This window comes from Acinonyx jubatus, chromosome A3 (assembly GCF_027475565.1).
Source record: "Acinonyx jubatus isolate Ajub_Pintada_27869175 chromosome A3, VMU_Ajub_asm_v1.0, whole genome shotgun sequence".
NCBI classification, from domain to species: domain Eukaryota; kingdom Metazoa; phylum Chordata; class Mammalia; order Carnivora; family Felidae; genus Acinonyx; species Acinonyx jubatus.
Window position 1 is genome coordinate 48,844,867 of NC_069388.1, and position 14,619 is coordinate 48,859,485.

A 14,619-nucleotide genomic window follows, 5' to 3' on the forward strand; every position below is an offset into this window, starting at 1 on the left:
TATGGGTTGCTTTCTTGTTTATGAGTTCTGATATGCACAGCCTATCAAATGACACTCAGGATAATACAAAGTATTGCTTAATGAGAAAAGTGAAATGTCCAAAGCCAAGTTCAAGGTAAAGATACTATAATTCATTCATATGTCTGTATGGGGTCTTTGCTATTTATAAAGACATCTGATTCTCTGGAGATTAAATAAATTTATATTTTCAAATTCAGATGGAGGACATCAGACCACCTATTAATTTACACAGTATATTGAACCAAATCTCAAATGAGGCCCAGCAGTGAATACACTTTTTGAACTTTAAATCCTCCCTTCTCAAGTTCTACAAAAAAGAAGTAAAATTTTACATAAAATTAACTGCCTTTAAGGAATGGTTTCCATTCTAGGGTGAAATGGGCTTTCCCTAAGGTATCCATTTGTCTTCTTAAAGCAAGTGGCATTACATTTTATCCTGACACTGGAAGAAGAAAATCCAGCTGAGAGTCCTTGTCTTAGACAACTGTTATCTTGTGGAAAATGCCATAAGGAATGAACTTGCCAGCCTTTGAGGGTAGGGCCTGTGGGCCTCATCAGGCTCCCACCTTCCCTGGCTGGAGCCCCTCCAGCCCTGAGGAGTCTGAGCATCCTCTAGCATTGGTGCCCTGGTGTACTTTCTTGGTCTCCTGCCGGGCAGAGCTGGAGAGATCAATGGCCATATCTTCCAAGCCATTCTCAGTGCTGGCTTCATCTGAGCTTCTCTGGGATCCTGTCTGCCTTGGGCTAGAACCTTCCTGGAATTGGTCTGAGTCCCAGAGTCCTGTCAGCTTTTCTTCACTTCCTGGTTTCCTTATCATCCCTGTGGATTTTTTATGCATCCCTTGCAAAAAAGAAGAGAAAAAATAAAAATAGGTATCTCCAAATTCAGCAATTTTGTAAATTCTTCCTTGTCTAGCTTCTCTAAATCCCATTAGAAATGTCCTCATCATAAGGGCACCTGGGTGGCTCAGTTGGTTAAGCATCCAACTTCTGCTCAGGTCATGATCTCACAGTTTGTGGGCTGGAGCCCTATGTGGGGGTCTGTGCTGACAGCTCAGAGCCTGGAACTTGCTTCGGATTCTGTGTGTCCCCCTCTCTCTGCCCCTCCCATGCTGATGCTCTGTCTCTCTCTGTCTCTCAATAATAATTAAACGTTAAAAAAAAATGCCTTCATCAGCATCTGTCTCCAGGGCCTCTAGGGGAACCAGCTAGGCAACTACCCCCATTAAGGGTTAAATCTAATATCTGTCTGTGGGGTGCACCCAACAAAGGTGTCTTATTTGGATATCACAGTAATTGTTCAAATTTAATTGTTGTCAATATTTTAAAATCAGGAGATTTTACATCAAAAGCCAGATTTCCAGCTTCTCTGGAAGTAAGAGTGTCTGGCAGCACTGAGCCCACTTTCTTACAAGGCCACAGATATGCAGATGCCAGTGAGCATCACTGCCCCACATCTGACCTGCTTGTGGAAGTTCAGAAGGGTGAACTTGGTTCCCTGCCCCAAATTCTGTCTCTTCAGTCTTTGAGGGCAAAGTCAGGACCATATTTACTATTGGTATCTCTAGTCTCAGCATAGTGTCTGGGGGTAGGGGCTAAAAAAAATGTTTGCTAAACAAAAAACCTCCTCCCCCTACCAGCCTAGAATTCCTCATACATACACCTAACTCTAATCTCCCACCCTGCCCTAGGTGCTATCTTGTGACTCATTCCTCTAAGGTGTGATCTCTGCCCATTGGTCTCTGGTAACAACAGAAAACACCAGAATGCCTAGCCTCAAAACTTGGACCTTACCAGTGTAGGCTGTTCTAGCACCAAAAGTCTAAGAGACAGAAAAGCAGGTTGTTAGTGGCAGACTGCCAGGACCCAGACCCAGACCTCCTGGCTCTGATTTGTAGGGCGTTAATCACCTGCAGGTTTCACTGCTTAGCACTGCCCTCATTACTATTACCACGAGCTCTAAGTTGTATGATTTCCAAAAATTCTAACATTTTGGAATGTATTTCACATATTACATCATTCCACTCTTAAAACCAAGGCTTAATGTGACCTTTCCACACACTGTGTACACAGTTCCAATGCAAAATAAATCAATTGACCACAGTTCAAGCCTTTAAATTAATTAAAAATTGGATGTGATATTCTGGGCCCAAATCTGAGTAAATTTACATTGATTGGCTTTGCAAATGGCTGTCTTTTGTGGGAACCCCACTCCCTCCCCCAGTATCTCTGGGCCTCTTGCTGGCTGCAAGGCCCTTCTTCCTTACCCAGAAGCCATGGTGCACAGGAACCAACCAGGCCACCCTCGGTGGAGTTGAGGACAGAGTCTGGCAGCGGGATGCAGTGTCTCACCATGGCCCCATAGAGCCCATACTCCGCCATCACGCTGCTGCCACCCCAGCGCTTCTCCCGCTTCCGCCACTTGGCCCTCCGGTTTTGAAACCAGACCTAATATGAGGCAGGACAGGAAGCAGAAGAGCATACAGGAGGAGACACAGTAAAGAGGATGCTTCTAGGTGCCCCTGAGCAGGGAGTTCTAAAAGGGCCAACTATCCACTCAAGTCCCAGACCTTTGAGGAGCTGTACCTACTGCTCACTCAGAACTCAAAAGGACTTATCATTGTGGGGCTAATGTGCAGTTTCCACTGGGGCTTTCCAGAAAATGAGAAATGACAAAAAATAAAATCAAAGTGTTCTTTCGCAGATTGTGTAAAGAAGTAGACTATTATGTTTCCTGATTTTTTTCATTGATTAGAAAGAGTTCACGCTGGCAATGGTCCTTTCTAACCCCCAGGTTTTGGGTTGTTGGTGATACTTCTCCTGGAAAATATTATCTTAATAAAGGAACAATATGGAATATTGTTTAGCTGTGAAAAAAAGAGTGAGTTAGTGGCAAATCTTTCCTAGAGAAATGTTCAAGATGCATTGTCAAACAAAAGACTAAGAAGTATAACTCAATACCTTACACACAAAATCCTGTGTGTGTAAGTATAAATATAGATGATAGACATAGAGATAGAGATAGAGATAGAGAGATAGAGAGATAGAGATATATAAACATATTCCCAGCCAGATATAAACACAGAGATGGTGTGAAGGAAGATTACAGCAGGATATTTACATTGTTTTCTCTCAAGGAGTGATAGTCAAAGATTAGACAGACAGATAGATAGATAGATAGATAGAGTTATAGATATATATAGCTATATATGTAGTTTTTAGTTGCAGCACACATTATTGTGTAATTTTAAAGAATTAATAAATAAAAGGAAAAAAAGACATGCAGATTACAGGAAATATCTTCTTGGAATAAAAATACAGAAAGTCTCTAGCATTGTGGTACCTGCAGCTAGTGAGCCTCAGTGTGTGTCAATGGGAATGTGTTAGGCTGTCTACAGGTGGCTGTGGGTTGACCCACTGTGTGTGAGAAAAACATGTTCTCTGTGATGTCTCTGGGAAAGAGAAAAGGGACCCTAGACACCTGTATTCTGTCTTCAGGGAGCTCAGTTTTCACAGCCAGCATTTCCCGGGCATACACATCAGGGTAGTGGGCCTCGCTGAACGCCTTCTCCAGCTCTTCCAGTTGATGGGCAGTGAAAACAGTCCTGTAGGGAAGCCCAAAGCACATATGTGGGCACATGTCCTCAGGAGGCTACCAGGCTTCCCAGACTTAGAAGACCCCATGCCTGCCTTTCCACACCCTAAAAGCCCTCCTCATGATAACTGGACATATCACCTCTGAATGATTAGCCTCTGGAAAGTCCAGAAGTTTCGTTCAAAAACAACAATAAAGTTCTTTGACATTTTTTTCTCCTCAATGAATTCTATCAACTCATTCTAAGAATATCTATTTTAAAGGTCCACAAATTTGTCTTTAAAATGCTACAAAGATTGTCCTGTAGCCTCTTATGAATAGCAGAATTATGTTCCCAAATGCCTACTGTGTGCCAACCAGGAGGTCACTGGGCCTGCCATAATGCAGCATCATATATTCTCAGATACTGTGTCCTGAGGAAATAGCCAGGGAGGACAGCCTGGCTGTATACCTGTGTCGCCGCTTCTTTCTCTTGCCAAGGGTGGGGGACACCTTCAGGTCACTCCTATCTTCAGATGGGCTGTCCTCATCTGTTAGCACCGGAAAAAAGAGAGGACTTTAAAGGTGAGCATATTACCTTTTATAAGAAAGAAAGAAAGAAAGAAAGAAAGAAAGAAAGAAAGAAAGAAAAGGAAAGGAAAAAGAAAGAGAAAGAAAGAAAGAAAGAAAGAAAGAAAGAAAGAAAGAAAGAGGGAGGGAGGGAAGGAAGGAGGAGGGAGGAAGGAAGGAAGGAAGGAAGGAAGGAAGGAAGGAAGGAAGGAAGGAAGGAAAACTTTTTAAAGGTGAGCACATTTTTCACTTTCTTCTCTGGATTTTAATATGAGGTTTGAAGTTATTATTCTGCTGGAGAATGTGAGTATTTAACAATATTCACTAGCATTTTTAGCACTCACTATATTCCAGTCACTGTGCTTAGCATTGTCCATGCATTATCACAGTTATTCTTCATAAAAGAACTCCAAGATAGCTACTAGTATTATTTTATTTTTACAGATGAGGAAACTGAAGTGCAGAGAGATTAAGTAACTTGCCCAAGATCACACAGGTAGTAAGTACATGGTGAAGTTGGAAGTCAAACCCCAGACTGCGTGAAGCTACTTGGCCATTAATGACACTCTCTATTCCCACTTAGCTCCCAAATTCATCCACTTCTTTCTGCCTCCAACTCCTCATCTTAACCAATAAACCAACATTTCTCTAAGTGGGGCGGCTAAGGTTTGACATCAAAACCTTTGTCAGACGTGCACTCCCTGCTCTCCTGTACCAATTCTAAATCTCTGGAAGCAGATCCAGGAAACTCACTCTTGACAAGATCTAGTGGTATTTTGCCTTTCATTTTCTCACAGAAAGAATTCATCCTATGAAGGTGGTTTTTGCATTTTTAATGAAACCACTAATAGAAGGCGTCATTTTATCTTACACAGAGACTTGTGAAGTGTTGTTGTTTTTTTTAAAACTGAGTGAAAGCTTGCTTGTCTGCTAAATTGGCATGCTTACTTTTATTATATTATTACTTTTAGTTTCAGTGGAGAGACTCAACGTACTTTTTTGCCTTATCTGCCTACTAGATGCTTAGCTCTAGGTTTTACTATATAGTTTCTCTCAGTCTGTGTTTTCTTGTATAATTCTCCATTTTATTCCCCCCACACCCCAAACCTCTCAATTTCTTGGCCTTTGCTCTTTATAGACATTCATTGCCTTCTCTTTCCCCGTAATGCACCTCAACTTCTTTGAGGAAATAGCTGGACTTGGAACAAAATGTTGAGCATAGCTGCAATGAAATTGGCAAGGTTGCTTCCTTTCTCAGGTGTGCAGGAGGACGGAAGGCAACGCAAGGAAAAAAGCGCGGTACCTAGGCTCCTATTTCAGCACCCCGGGAGGCGGACAGTTCTAGGCCTCCAGGCCCTGAGCTCTTCACTCTTTGAATCCAGCAAACCTTTGAGCCCCCGCGGGGTAGTGGGTTCTGTGCTGGTGATGAACAAGCACGCCCTGGCCTCCTCGACCTATGCCGTTCGCAGAGACCGAGGCTCAGGCGGGGGCTAGGGAAAAACCCTCAGAGACCGCTGCTTAGTCGCCAAGACCCCCGGGGTAGGTCCGGAACGGAGTGGTGGCAGTATCTGCTGTGCTGCGGGACCAGGTCCCGGAGATGAGGCAGGGACTTAGGGAAAGACAAGGGGAAGGGAGCGAGACTGCTAGAATACGCCTCCCCCGACGGGGCCGCGCTCTGGGGTCCCGAGTTCCCTTAGATCTGGGATGCTGGGAGTAGGGGCTCAATGAGACGATGGTGAGTTACCCCTGTACGGCCCCAAGCCTGAGGAAACAGGGGCAAGACCCCGATGCGTTGGCCTGATTACCGGACGTCGAGACGCTCTCGCTGCTCTTCTGGCTGCCGAGAGGGGGCGGCGGGCGACCAGGGGCTTGCGGGGCAGCGGGTTCAGGCGCCCCGGGTGGCAGGAACGGCACGTCGGCCATGAGCAGGCAAGGCGCCCGAGGGGCCGCGGGGGGCTGTGCGCCGAAGCCGCATAGAAGGCCGAGCCCCAATGGGAGGGCCCCGCGCGCCATGCAGGAGCCCGCGAGACCCGAACCCGTACAGGGTGCGGCCACGGAGGACTCGCAGCCAGATCCTGGCCCGGGGCCAGCAGGCGCGGGCACCTCAGCTTCCAGGCCCAGAAGATCCGTAATGGCGAACCCGCGGGGGCGCAAGCCGCTGGGGGAGCTGCCTGGCACCAGCACCCTGCTCCTGGAGCGCCCGTCGCAAAGTGCGTCCCGGCATGTCATGGCTTCTCAGTCGGTGAGGCTTGACTTTCTCTAGGTCACGTTTGCGGAGAGGACACAGCTCGGAGGGTGCTTTATACTCCCTGACAGCCCGTCGGGCGCAGAAGGCCGGGAGGGCTCCAATCAGTGGGGCGCGGACGCGTCATCGCCCAGGACCCTGCGAGATGGGGACGCCACCAGTTTCCCTCCCCTCGGTCGCCGCCCTCCCAGCTGCAGTCCCCTCAATTACCTCCTTCTCTCTCCTCTCCAGCTGTCCCCCTGCCCAGTCCCCACCCGACAGCCCCCTCCCCCGTTCTCCGTGAAAGGAAAGTAGGGAGGGCACGACCCTGCTATCTGCTGGTTCCTCTAAAAAGCTGCAGTTTTCAGGCCCTGGAGTGGTCTTCCTTTCCTTCCAGATTCTCTAGGTGGAGGTCCCCCTCACAGCTACCTCGAAGGCTCCCTCCCAAGACACAGTTGCTCATTAAGACCTAGGGCCTCATTCCTAGCCACACTACCACCAGTATGACACTCACCAGCCCTCCAACTCCACCGCCAGAGCCAAGACCTTCCACGAAAACCTCTGAAGGGAGAGGAGTGGAAAACGTTTATTTAATCCACGCCCACTCCACCTCCAGCCAAATTCACCCCCAGAGCCCTAATGGCTGAGCTGCAGCGGGCCGCAAAACTCACAAGAGCTGAGAGAAGGGGGAGTAGGGAGAAACAGATATAGAGTGGACTAAGGAACCGTGCCGGTTTAGCAAACAAAAATACTGCAGATCCAGTGAAATTTGAATTTCAGATATACAATGAACTTTTTTTTTTTTTTAGTATGAGTATGTATCAGTATTTTATCTGACAGTTCTAAATTGGGTGTGTAGGGGGGGCGTAAATCGGAACATAGGACCTGTCTACTGGGACACACCCCTCTTCACGGAGGCAAACAAATTACTGTCAGATTTTACAATTATTCAAAGAAAGATTTTCCTGTGAAACCCCCTGGCTTGTTGAAGTTGGCGCCAAAGCACGTGAGTAAATCACTCCTGGCTCACAAGTGAAATTTGTGAAAATCTGAGTCCACTCAACCCGAATCGCTCGAAACCCTGAGCCCACCCTTCCCAAACATAGAACCATGGACACAGAATCTCCTCAGTTCCACCTCCTAAGGGCCCAGCGGTCTGAGGTCGCCCAGCGAGCAGGCGGCAACTCTCTGAGACCACCCGTACGCGGCGTTGTCTCCCTGCGCGCGCCAGAGAGGACCCCAAGTCAGGGAAAGTGGGTTTCCCGCTCCCTGCGCCTTCGAGTGGGGCCACTGTTAAACATGCAGATTAAACGAGGGGTTTCAGATAAAGATAATTACAAGAGGCTGCGCATTAGCTTTCCATTATTAAAGGAAGACCCAAATCTCCCCCTCGCAAGCTGTTCCTGGGATTAGCAAAACAATAACTTTCCTCTGAGATAATTGTCATTTGAATCGTTCAGGGGCGGGGGCGGCTTTAGACGCCAGCGTCGTTTTCGGCTCCGCCAGGAATTTTCCCCAAATTTATCTCTGGGTTTAAAGTAGGGTGTTGGTGGTAAAGGACCAAACCAAAGTGCTCTAGCTCTTTGCCCTGCAGAATAGTCGTTTTGTAATTCAGAATTTGGGGCCGCAGTTTAGGAAGACACCTAACGATCCACACATTTTGCAGACCAACTCCTGGGCCAACAGGCTGAACCACTGGCCCTAGGGTGGCCCAACCCGGGTCACTCGTAAGGGGAGGGTCTAAGAGGCGGCTCCCCTGCTAGCCCGGATGCTCTCGCAGCTCTAGCAGTTTGGAGTGCCGACAGCTTCCCCTCGCCTCCACTAGGGTCTTGAAGTCTCCCTCCCCTCCCCTCTGCAGAACAGGCAGGTGATCACCGAGAGGACAGACCTCAAGTGGATGGCTAGGAATCCCAAAGTACCAAAAGGTAGGGCGGGAGGAGCCCAACTTCGGCCACCCCACACGGTGGGGTGAGCCAAGAGCACACCGGTTAAACCCATTCTGAAGGATCTTACAAAACCTCTTTTGCAGATGAAAACTACTGAGGCTTATTAACCCGGTCACACCGGTCACAGATAGAGAAACCGGGAAAGCGAAGCTGAAAGAGAGAAAGCCGAGAGAAGGAGCCGGAATCAGAGCTCTAAGGGAACCTTGCAATTCCTGTACAGGAGCATCCCTACGGCCTCCTCCTGCTCCACCTGCAGGAAGGGGTCCGCCAGACCAGGTTGGAGAGACCGCTGAACCCCGGGTGTCTTCCTTTTTGAATCGTGGCGGCGACTGGAACGCAGCGCTGAGGGCACTCTCATGGTCTCCTCCCCAGTGAGAAGTGCCTCCCCTTCTCTCTCGCAGCGCTAATCCAGGTCCACACTCCCATCCCCAGCAGCCTGCGGCGGAAGGTCGCCTACCGCGCAGGACTCTGCGGGATCTGCTCAGAGGCCCGGCGCCCAAGGATGGAAACGCAGCCACCGGAGCAGGACCCAGCGCCTGGCTCCACGACCGCCACGGTGTGGGGAGCGCTTCCAGTCGTTTAGGAGACTAGGAAAGGAGAGTGCGAGCTGGTCCCCGAGCCTACCCACACTCCGCGAGTCCCCTTGCGCCCCTTGCAGTTAGAGAGTCTATGGGCGGGAGCAAGAATTTGGGGAACTTCGACCCTGAAAGGGTGAAGGGTAGGCTCCTCCCAGCCCCCTCTCTTCACAAACAAATCTGCAGCCAGAGGCAGAGCCCTCTCGAGCCTCTCTGCCCTGGGTCACTCTCGGAGTCGTTTTGGAACCCTAAATCTGTTAAGAGGTCCGGATCTGTCTTCCTCAACTGGGATTATCCGGGATTTAACTAATCAGTAAAGGTTCCTCTGCTCATTATTTTCCAAGGAATGTTTCCATCTCCTCTCTGGGGCTAACCAGGAATGTGCTCTCCGTTTCCCCTGGTCTCCCACGGATCCCAGCTCTTCTCAGCAGACCAGGTGTGAGTGGCTCAACAGAGATGCCTCCTCAGCTTTTCCCAGACGGCCCTGGCCAGGCTGGCAGCATTAGAGATACAATCGGAGTAGGATAGACACGGGTGAATAAAATGTATTGCCATGTGAGTGCACAAACAAGACCATTCATTCATTCCTCTTCTGATTTACATCCTGCCTCTCTGGCTGCTCCTTCTTTCATATCGCCCCTCAAAGGCTGTGTAGACACTGCTCTGCCCTGTCCACCATCTCATGCCCTGACCATTCTGCCTACAGGCAGCCCAGCCTCCAGTGCCAACCCGACCACATCTTTGCCTGGGGTCTTTGTCTGGTCTCCAGAGGCCACTTTGCCTCCTAGCCAGAGGTGCCAAGGCTTAACAGGCCCTGAGAAGCCCTGGACTACCAGCCCTAGGCCTAGGGTAGAATAACTCACACTTGCATTCTATTCTGCTTCCCAGAGGTCCCCAAAAGGGTGTGCCCCAGTTACTTGCTAATTATTACATTTCAATTTGCTTTCTTCCTAGGTGCTGTAGGTGCCCCACCCAGACTCCCATTCTTGGGCTCTGACACCTCCCTTCAGCTGCCTTGACTGTAGGCTGCTAACAGCTCACCATTGCCCCTAATGAGAATTGCCCTCTGCTGACAAAAGCCCTTAACCTAGACCCTTCTATCCCCACATCCACAATGTCTGACTGACATATTAGACTGATACAAGGCTACCGCTTGCCTGCAGAGGGACAACTCTGCAGAGCCCTTTTTGCTCCAAACTTCTTTCTGCTCATAGATCAGGCCAAGGCTCAGCTGGACCTATGAGCACACCCTTGCCTAATTCCTCCCTCTTTTCTGACCTCCCTCACCCCTGAGACCTCTTCAGACCCTTTCCCAATAAAGCTCATACATCCTACTCTCTGTTCAGCTCTACTTCTAGGGACCTGTTCTCACCTTGCTTCCCCACTCCCCTACTGGTGTTGTCCCAAGGCATCTCCCAGATAAATGACTTATGCTGGAGTGCTTGACTCAGAGCCTGCCTCTAGGAAAACCCAGACTCACACATTGTATTTCTCAAGCTCCCTTGGGCATTCTTCTCTCTCCCCCATGTGAGATCCCATGATTCAGTCATCATCTGCTTGCCAAGAACTGCCAAATCTGTCTCCAGCCTGGGTACATGCTCCTTCATGCACATCTATGGCCTTCTGGACCTCTGTCCCAGTCTCACAGAAGCACCAAAGCACAGCCCACCAGTGCTGAATGCAACATCTGCACCCTCCAGGGTACATCTCCCCAAGACTTCTTCACCTTCACCCCACAGGCCCAAACAGCACGCTGCCCACAGGTCTACCTTCAGTTGCCAAAAATAACATAAATAACAACAAGGGCTAATACCTCTTAGGTTCTTACTATGGGCAGCTACTATTGCATATGCTTATCAAAAGGATCATGTTTCATCCTGACCACAGCTCTAAGGGTGGATGCTATTATTGTCCTATATCTTTCAGGTAAAGAACCAAAGATTTTGGGGGACAAATAATCACATAAGTTACCCACATTCACCCCGCTGCCAAGTGGCAGAGCCAGGATTTGAACCAAACAACTGTGAGACTAATGCCTGGTTCTGTTCCACTAGCTAGCCTGCATCTGTCTTCAAGTTCTCCTCCCTGCCCATCACCACACTGTGGGTCAGGAGAAGTTTGCACTTTCTGAAGGGAAATGTATTTGTCAGTCTAGGGCTACTCAGTATCCAAACAAGTCTTGAGGTGCCCACAAAGATGGCACCTCAAGGTGGGGTAGATGCTTTCTCTTCCCACTCTCTGGCAGTTCAGTTACCTGGGACCTCCCCCCAAAGACTGAGGAAGAGGTGGTGATTTTTGTACAATGGCAGCATTGAGTGTCCAACAGCTACTCTGCATATCATTGTCACTGTCCTTTGGCACAATTTGGCCTTGTTCACAGATGTCTGGCTGCCAATCCCTGCCCTTTTTCTCCAGGCTTCCATCAATTGGAGTGGGAGAGGGAGAAGGTGCCATTTAGTAAACTTTTTTGCTGCATAAATTAGCTGGATGTTGTTTCTGAGATCTGAATCCAAGAACCCTGTCTTAGGCATTGGGCCTCTCCTCTGGTATCTCCCCTACCTTCCTTATACCCCTTCCCATATACCTCCCCTACTGATCTTTATTCCTCAGCCACAGTGATCCCTCTAAAGCGCAACCTTGTTGCTAAGGACCTCAAATTCCCCAACAGCGAAGATCCCACTGCCAATGCCCCTAATTCCACTGACTGAAGAAGAGATTCCATCACATGCAGGGCTCATCAATGAATTAGTGGACTATAGGGAGTCAGCAACCTAGTTTCTTATAAAACTGACCCAAAACTGTGGGAAGTGCTGGGATCAGGAACTACCTATCCTTCATCACCCCCATGAGGCCCCCAACTTCTGAGGTCCCTTCCTTGGCTGAATGTTCTGCAGACTATTTCAGCATAACAAATTGTCCTAAAATTTAGCTGCTTCAAATGAAACATTTTATTGTGGTCATGGTTTTGTGGATCAGATATTTTGGGAGAATTTGACTGCACAGATCTGGCTTGGAGCCTGTCATGTTATTGCTATGTGGGGCTGCAGTCTTCTGGGGAGGCTAGTGTCCAAGGTGGCTCACTCACTCAGCCCAAGGCTGATGGGGCCATGGCCTCTCCAGCATAGTTGAGTTAGGGGAGTTGGGAGCCTCCCAAGAGAACCAGACAGAGTTGCATGGCCTTTGCTGACATTGCCTCAAAAGTCACAGAGTAGCACCTCCAGCACTCTCAACTAGCAGAGCCACATTATAACACTTTAGGGACCTTGGAACTTTTGCCATAATGGCCCCCTCCTCCAAAAAAATATTCAAATTTTATTTTACGACTGTGTTGGTATAAAAGTAAGTGTAATCCAGTCTGGATTCATTATTTGTTCATTATAATTATATTATTTCTGATTTTAAAATAAATTAAAATATATTCATGGGACCTAAAGTATAAGCCATTGGGCACCATACCTGCTGTGTCTAATCAATAAATTGTCTCTGTTGTGATTTGAGCAGACACAGGTCCAGCCAGAGTCAAGGATAGAACATAGACCCTACCTCTCCATAGCAGAAGTACATGTTTTAATTTTTTTTAACATTTATTTATTTTTGAGAGACAGAGTGTGAGCAGGTGAGGGACAGAGGGAGAGGGAGACACAGAATCTGAAGCAGACTCCAGGATCTCAGCTGCCAGCACAGAGCCAGCCTGGGGCTGGAACTCACGAACTGCGAGATCATGATCTGAGCTGAAGGCACTCATCCGACTGAGCCACCCAGGTGCCCCAGAAGCACATGTTTTAAGACCTCCACACTGCAGTTGAAAGGCAGGTGCTGAACAGTAGTCACCCAGCCATAGAAGGCCAGTGCAAAGGGCTCCTCACCTTAAGTCCTTCCCAGATTCCCCAATGGAAAAAATCTCTTCCACATTCTTGCAGTACTTGATGTTCCTTATGCATCTTGTCCTGCCCTTCAGTCTTTTCTGTCTTTATCCTTCCATTGTCTTCAGGTGCCCAGGACCAAGTCTTACAATCATATTCCCAGAAAAATGTTCTTTATCATCCAAAACAATGCATTTTTTCATGTGGCTTCTGGATTTATCTTCTCACTCTAGACCAGTGGTTCTCAAAGTGTGGTCCCTGGGCCAGCAGAATCAGTTATCACCTGGGAACTGGCTAGAAAGACAAACTCTGGACCCCACCCACCTACTAAATCGAAACTCAGGGTGGGACCCAGTAATCTCTCCAGGGGACTCCGCTGCCTGTTCAAGTTTGAGAAACAGGGTCTTCTAGCAATGCTTCATGAACCTTGTGTTCTTCTTTGTTTAACAAATATGGTCTGAGCACACAAACTCCCAGTTATTCCCCAATGCTCTGAGGAGCTCACAGCAGACAGATGTGAGCTAAAAGGACCTGTAAATCAAGGGCATAAAAAAAATGAGGAGAGAAACTTTTATTTTAAAATGTTGTATGTCAAAAAATATATTAATAATAAAACTAATATACCCCAGTAGTGGAGCACTGGCTGTGTGCCATGTGCTGTGCAAGTGCTTTATATGTATCAATTTAATACTTGCAACAACTGTAATGAGAGAAGTCTTATTATTATCCCCATTTTGTGGATGAGAAAACCACGGCACAGAACTGTAACTTGCCTGGATGGAAGTGAAGTCAGGATCCAAACCCTGACTGTCAGCCTTGAAGCAGCAAAGTCATGATGGGGAAAATGACAATGTTCCTCACACTTGTCTGTTGTTTGGCATTGGATTTGGCCTGATTTCTATATGCTTGGGTCCTGTAAAGGACTTAATCTGGCACATCTCTAACTGCTGTCAGTCGATGGTACAGTGGGCTTGAGGCAGATTTCTGTGAGAGACTCACATACCCATCATTGGTCTTTTCTCCTTAGGTTCTGAGATAATAGGGAAATCCCAGGTAGGAATGTAGGTAACACTTTGGCCCCAAGGAATGTATTTTCCTTCCTCCTTCTGGGACCCTGTATCTGTCTCTCTCCTCCTTCTTCTTCCTTCTCCCCTCCTGCTCAGCGCCTCCTTCAATATAGGTCATCAAAAGGACTCATGGCCATGAATCATGATTGCCATCTGTGAGTCAACTGAACCCCAGGGCAGACAGAAGGTGTGCATTGCCTCACCAAATGGGAGGAAGAGACACCAACAGGTATGTTGCTTGGGCATGGAATGGAGTGAGGGGGTAATGGCACAGGTCATGTCAACCAAAAGGTCATGGGAAGGGGACACTAAGGGCAGACAGGAGCTGTTGATGAGTTTCATTTCCAGTGTTAAACATGCATTAGGTCATCTACTGGTGGAGACAACTATCTGGCAGCAAATGATAATGAGTTTGTAACCAATTTGTAGAAGAGGTGAATATGTGATCACCATCCAGGTCCATACCTAGGCACTGAGGCTCTGGGTGAAGGTAAGAACAGTTCCACCAGGGAGGGGTGACTACAGGTTCCTCCAGCTCAAGGAGCAACCCCCAAGGACACAGACACCTCCCATTTGAAGGAGGTCCTTGTTCCTGCCAAGCACTTTTCTCTGTCAGCTCTCTCAGAAATACCTGCCACATTTGTAATTATTCATTTGCCTAGAGGATTATTGTGCTTTGCCTATCCCCCTTACAAGATGGTATAGCTGGCACTGTCTGAGGACTGTCCACCATCCCCCTAGGTCACCTGCAGCATCTGTGGACAGTTCCCAAACACACC

The 14,619-nt window shown here is 48.1% G+C and overlaps 1 protein-coding gene across 1 annotated transcript; it reads right to left on the minus strand.

Annotated features, from left to right (window-relative positions):
• Window positions 1–575: 575 nt before the first annotated feature.
• Window positions 576–6,394, minus strand: VSX1 (visual system homeobox 1). Its single transcript, XM_027069434.2, has 5 exons — window positions 5,971–6,394; window positions 4,068–4,146; window positions 3,503–3,626; window positions 2,289–2,469; window positions 576–862 (listed from the first exon to the last, which is right to left on the minus strand). The coding sequence occupies exons 1-5, from the start codon at window positions 6,392–6,394 to the stop codon at window positions 576–578; spliced, it is 1,095 nt and encodes a 364-aa protein (XP_026925235.1).
• Between the last annotated feature and the right edge of the window lie 8,225 nt (window positions 6,395–14,619).